Source organism: Bidens hawaiensis, unplaced genomic scaffold, assembly GCF_021521415.1.
Source record: "Bidens hawaiensis isolate Kalapana, Puna unplaced genomic scaffold, B.hawaiensis_p1.1 tig00053989_1, whole genome shotgun sequence".
Lineage (NCBI taxonomy): Eukaryota > Viridiplantae > Streptophyta > Magnoliopsida > Asterales > Asteraceae > Bidens > Bidens hawaiensis.
In genome coordinates, this window is record NW_027506280.1 from 28,481 (window position 1) to 34,937 (window position 6,457).

The window sequence follows — 6,457 nt, forward strand, 5'->3', positions numbered from 1 at the left end:
TTAGATATCCAAACGGATCCCGTTTCTAATAATTTTTGTCAGACTTTGAGCGAAATCAAATTCCTGATAATATGGACTATAAAAACCATTTTCTTGAAAATAGTTTGTGTCGGGTCCTTTCAGGTCGTATCATAGCTGCAGCATCCATTGCCACGTCTAAAATCGAACTTCATCATAGCCATAAAACGAAAAGTAGTGATCAGAATACATGAGCATTTGATGTGCTCAGATTGGTTTCAAGCCATCATCATAGCACAAATGAATTAAAATATATCAACGGTACAAAATGAAGGATAACATCTCCGTTATGGTTGCAACATACGTTGCCACTCCAAAAAACATAGTGTCATCATAGTGAAGGATAATGTACAAACAACATAAGCAGACCAATTATGACCACTAAAGTACAACCAAGGTTCCATGTGTACAAACAGATAAAGCTCATATGAAATGAGTCGCAACGAAACGGCATCAGATGTGCTCAGGTTGGTTTAAAATCATCATCATAGCAACCTTGAACACTTTTCAACCCATAAACTAGAATCCACTACTAAAATGAGTACAATCTGATTATTTCAACCCGTAATCAGAGCATTGCATCAAAGTTAAAAAATCCGCGGCTGCAAATCTGCAACAATCATCATAACCTTGAACCCACACGTTACATATCCGTGACTGCCATACACGACCCAAAATTCGCTGGCAACATAGAAATCCCAAAGAAGGCCAAACCAAACACCACCAAGAATGAACAACCACAAACGGATTTAACAAAACATACGTAGCACAACGTACACTCATATGAGTCCCTTTCAAAAACCATGACATTAACAAAACATACCAACCAATAACAACAGATGACACCTATCCAATCACAACCTTTGAGCCATAAATAATCTCAGTATTTCAGCACGTAATCAGGGAAACTCAAGAGGCTCACCACTATCAAACACCACCGATGCCTAGGGTTTCATCATAGAAACCGACAAAGGTAGGTTAGGTTGAAGACGATGGCACTGGAGAAAAAAGAGATGTAAAGTTAAGAACCCAGTCATCGTCTTACCTCCGCCTAGGATTGCAAAACGGAACCGGAAAGTACCGTCGCTACCAAAGACTGCCTAAAACGGTCGCCGACAACGATGGTTTACCAGCACCAAAGTCCGCCTTCGCAATAGGTAGACCTAAAGCACGTTTGGCCAGATTGTTTGGCAGAGGACGTAAACAGGAGAGAGAGAGAGAGAGAGAGAGAGAGAGAGAGAGAGAGATGGTAACGGTGGAAGAATGTGAACAGAGAAATATGAAACCCCCATGAGTCAGCTTGTGATAAATACAAATGCTAGAAATAACATACGTGTAACCCATAGAAAACATGTAGATGTGATACCACCAGCATTGCAAAAAGTACAACCACATATACACAAAAAAATTGTCTTTTAATATATACTAGCCAGTTTCCCGCGCGATGCAGCGGTGTACGTACAAACGCAACTGGTGTTAGTACGTTTGTAACCTCGCAACAGCGCGTTCGTAACCCGACAGTGATATGCATTTAACGTGGCATCAGGCGTGTAACCGGTGTTAGTAAGCGCACCACATAAAGCCTATACGCGAGCAACCCGATATGTATAAACAATGTCATCCATGTAACTGATGCTTGAACCCGTATAACAGGTGGCGACAAGCAAGAAGTAAATATGAGATGTACAATAATTTCAAATAAACTACTTTTAACCCAATCCTTTTTTACAGACCTGTTTCGACCCGAAAACGATTTAACCCGAAGCTCGTTTTGACATGAACCCCTTTCGATCTAAATCCATCCCGCCATGAACTAAATTAACTCTTTTTGTATTAACATGTTCCAACCCTAACCTGTTCCAACACCATTAGTCGAACATGTCCGGCCCATTGCCGGTAATAACTGGTAATCATGTAACATGTTAGTTTTTCAAAAATAATAAACTATAGCAATACCATACTCAAATTAAAGAAAATAAAATGCTCGTTTTTATGGTGTAATTTTTTAGAAAAAAATATTAACGTGTGAAAATGTTATAGTCGTTTAAATGTTGTTGGGTAGTTGGTTAATAATTAGGGGAGAAATATGTAACTATTACTTGATTGAAGTTGAATGGCCATTATTGTATATTATTTTTGATATGCAAAGACTATTTTATCCCTACATTATTAAAATTTTATGCATTGTTACTTGTACAATATGCAACAAAAGTGGTACCTCTTAGAATTTAAGAGGTCACTCACTCCTATATTATATATCTATAATATATATAAACGAAAACATAAAAATCCTACGTATCGCGATGTGGTCGCTCCCCCATTTTTTGAAGTCATCAGATTTGCTTGATTTTTAAATGGAGGCTTCTCATGAATTTTACCCGAATTCACGGGTATGGGTTTTATCAAACCCAGATATTCCTTAAACAAGTTATAACATCTAATTAAATTAAAAATTATTCTCACCAAATTATTGATGTGAAAATCCTATTTTATAAGATATACTAAAAATTATTATATGATTTCTTTTAAAAAAATATTATTTATAATTAAGAAACAATTTTATAGTAAAAAAAATAAGCGGGTCTTGGGTTTTACGAAAACCAGATAGCTTTTAAACCGGGTTATAACATATTAGTTATTTGTGAAACCTTTTTAATCTTCAAACTCTAAAAATATTATAGATTTCATTACAATAAATAAAATTATACCCAAAAAGTATATAAATATTAAAAACGATTAATGTAAAACAGCCCCGTAATACGGAGATAAAAACTAATATATATATATATAAAATTTTCGAGCCCCTTTTTCTCACCCATAGATATGTTTGGCAACCAAACAAACAAATCGCACCACCTCAAGGTCATATAAACACCCATCTCCTCTCTATTGCCATTTGGTGCCAAAATAAAATAGAAACCCAAAGCCAGCCAGCCACCCCCCATATAGAAAGCGCCACAACTTGTTCTTCGGTTTGATCATCATCTCTCTCTTTCTCTCTCCCCCGGCGAGATTTACGAGAGAGAGAGAGAGAGGAGGTGGGTGGTTATCATCATCAATCAAAATGGGCCGGAGAAGAGGGTCGGCGGTCAACAAATTGTTCGCTTGGGTTCGTAGGCAATCGATGAAGGTTAAGATATTTTTGGCCTTGACGTCTGTAATATCTTCCCTCGTCGCCCTCAGACTCCTCGTCAAAGACACTAATCAATTCTTCATTGCTTCTGAAGCTGTTCATGCCGCCGGTATTATTCTTCTTATTTACAAGCTTAACACCCAGAGAAACTGCTCCGGTATGTATGTATGTATGTATGCATATCTTTTTACTTGTCAAATCAGTTTGGGGTTTTATAATTGTTATTGTGAATTTGGCAGGGCTTTCATTACTAACACAAGAAATCACAGCTTTATTTTTAGCTGTAAGATTATTTTGTAGCTTTATGATGGAACATGACATCCACACCATTCTTGATTTTGCTACTTTGGTGTCTACTCTTTGGGTCATTTACATGCTCCGATTCAACCTCAAAGCAACCTACAACCAAGATCTAGACGACTTGCCAAAGTATTATTTGGTAACCTCAACCCTATTATTATTTACCTCAAATTATAACTGTTTTTTCTTTTCTTTTCACAATGCGCTCGGTTCCGTTTCGGTCTTTTTTTGGGTTTTGTCATTTGGGTTTGAATTTTTTGGGCCAAAACAATTGATTTGATTCTTGAATATTTTTAGGTTTAAAATTTTTGGGCTATATGATCTATTAATATCTAAAAAATAATTATTCTTCAAAGATAAATATTATAATAATTCATAAGATAAATACAGAAGTCGGTTTTTGCGGTTTTCACTGTTTGATTTTCTGGTTTTCGGTACATATAAAACCGAACTGTAAAATCGGTTTTTAAAAATCATAAATGCAAACCATCGTTTTGGGTAGGGTTGAAGTTTAGTTTTTCGGTTTGGCGGGTTTGGTTAGTTTTTTTTTTTTTTTTTTTTTTTCTGTTTTTGGTTGATGCAAAACCGAGACCGAAAACATAAAACCAAACGTCAGTTTTGGGTTGGGTTGGGTTGGTTTGTTCGTGTTTCATTTTTTCAGTTTATAAAAAAGCATAAAACCAACCCATGCTGGTTTTTGGGTTGGGTTTTGTTTTTTCGGTTTGGTTATTTCAGTTACTCAGCCCTTTTAATATTGACTGCAGGTGGTCCCGTGTGCGATTCTTGCTTTAGTCATATACCCGCACACATATCATTCTCATTTGAGCAAAGTTATGTGGGCCTTCTGTGTGTATTTGGAAGCCATTGCAGTGCTTCCTCAACTAACTATGATGCAGAAAACTAAGGTTTGGGGCTTTTAAATAAATTAATCATATTCTCGTGTTCCATTAACTTAAATACGAATTACTTGTGAAAAATAATTGTAGATGATTGAACCATCTACTGCGCATTACGTGTTTGCACTCGGAGTAGCAAGATTTTTGGGATCTGCTCACTGGATCATTCAGGTCAGTGTTCACTTTCTAGTGTATTATTATTACTATTGTTATTATTATATTATTAATTATTATTATTATTATATATTAATTATATAATTATTATTAATTATATTATTATTATTATTGTTATTATTATTATTATTATCATTATTATGTGACTTGCACATAATATTAGTGAGTTAAATTTTATGTGTAATTAATCAGGTGTACGAGTCTGCTGGTGCGTATCTGTTCTTATTAGGAAGCGGTTACTTTTGGTTGCCGATGGTTTTGATTGCAGAGGCTGTTCAAACGTTCATCTTAGCCGACTTTTGTTACTACTATGTTAAAAGGTAAAAACATGCTTGCTTCAGAACAATTTATACTTTTCCTCCTAAAAACTAAGTAAACAACAGAAATTATCTTGTATATTTACATTTTGTTGCAGTTTACGTCGTTTTCACTAGCGTGTGTTAATTTTTTCTGCTAAGTCCAACCGTGTGCCTTAAACCACGAGGGTGTTTTCGTCATTTTGCCTGTTTACTTGAAAAATATTATATTAAACTAAGAATCATTAGTTTTAATTTTCTTCACTAAAAGAGTAAAATGACAAAAAAAAACCCTCATGTTCAAGGCACATGATTGGGCTTAACAAGTAAAATAAACAACCATTAGTGAAAAGGATGTGAATCGTAACAATATATATACACACACGTATATGATGAAAAAGTGTAATTTGCTCATTATTATTTAATTGCAGTGTGGTGAACGGGCAACTTCTGGTGAGTTTGCCGCTGGTTTAGAAGAAGAATGGCATGAATGGGTTAGCAATGATGTACATTTAGTTTATGCGTTTTTGATTTGAAGGGTGCTTCTGCTGAACTGAATTTTCCGTTGTTTGTGTTGAATGTTTTTCAATCAATATTTTAGAGTGACTGTGTGTAAACATCACAAGTTATATGCTAAGTTTTGAATTTCATATCATTCAAAATGAGATTAAATTATGTTGGACCTCTAAATTATTTGTAAATATTTAGCCCAAAAAAAATTACCTATGTGCAAATGGAGTTTTTATAACATAGAGGTCCGGACTTGTTTTGGAATATAATACATAATTATTATTTATATCTAGTGATTTAGTTTCTTTCTTCACCACTTATCCCACCATATAAACACGTTACTCTAATGCCACTTTAGAGCATTCACATTTCATCCTCTAAATTAACGTGAGGAGAGTATGTAAATTACAGGGTGGAGTTTTAAGTGATTCTGAGTGTAAATTATAGGGTGGATTGTAAATTTAGGGTAACTTTGTTTGCCCCCATTTTTATTGGGATATTGGTTTTTAATACTCTCAACTTTCACCCGTTGGTTGATATCACTCTCAACTTTTGATTTGTTGCCCATCACTCCCAACTTTCATCATATTTGTTTCTAGCACTCCCGAACTTAACGAACCCTAACTCAGTTAGTTTTTTGGCTGACGTGGCATTGTTCTTGCTGATATAGCATTGTTTTTGTTGATGTGGCACTTTCTAAAGAAAAAATAATAAAAATTAATAATAATAACCATCTCACCACCACACTTGCCGGAGTTCACCGCCGTCATACTCGTCGGAGTTCACCGTCGGCAAGCCCTTAACGATCTTCTCGCCGTTCTCGTGCCGTTTCTTCACCTCCTTCGCTCCTCCAACGTACCGGCCGCCGATGAAAACTCTATGTAATGTCAGTTTCATATTTTCCGACGATTCACCAGAAAATAACAATAATAATATGTTTCAAGCAGGTCTTGTTTCAAACATGGGATCACCCGTTGTAATCTCCTTAGGAACAAACCCTGGTGTGTTTCCCTCCTAAAATAAGCCAAAATTCATTGACACATTTCAACAAACACCTGGTGGGTAGTTACTTATCTTCTCATAAAACAGTCAAACCGACTTTATAGTTCCCGTCAATTAACAGGTCTCGT

General features: G+C 35.5%; 1 protein-coding gene across 1 annotated transcript; it reads left to right on the plus strand.

The window, feature by feature from the left end:
• Positions 1–3,050: 3,050 nt before the first annotated feature.
• LOC143617344 (uncharacterized) lies at positions 3,051–5,462 on the plus strand. The gene is made up of 6 exons (XM_077089936.1): positions 3,051–3,308; positions 3,391–3,590; positions 4,216–4,356; positions 4,438–4,518; positions 4,714–4,841; positions 5,249–5,462. The coding sequence occupies exons 1-6, from the start codon at positions 3,083–3,085 to the stop codon at positions 5,289–5,291; spliced, it is 819 nt and encodes a 272-aa protein (XP_076946051.1). The 5' UTR covers positions 3,051–3,082; the 3' UTR covers positions 5,292–5,462.
• Positions 5,463–6,457: the final 995 nt, after the last annotated feature.

What these genes read in the sequence shown, in the direction of transcription:
- LOC143617344 (XM_077089936.1), top strand. Translation starts at nt 3,083, where the DNA reads ATGGGCCGGAGAAGAGGGTCGGCGGTCAACAAATTGTTCGCTTGGGTT. An exon ending in CTATGATGCAGAAAACTAAG is followed by an intron (nt 4,357 to 4,437) that starts GTTTGGGGCTTT and finishes AAATAATTGTAG; the next exon opens with ATGATTGAACCATCTACTGC. An exon ending in TGTTACTACTATGTTAAAAG is followed by an intron (nt 4,842 to 5,248) that starts GTAAAAACATGC and finishes ATTTAATTGCAG; the next exon opens with TGTGGTGAACGGGCAACTTC.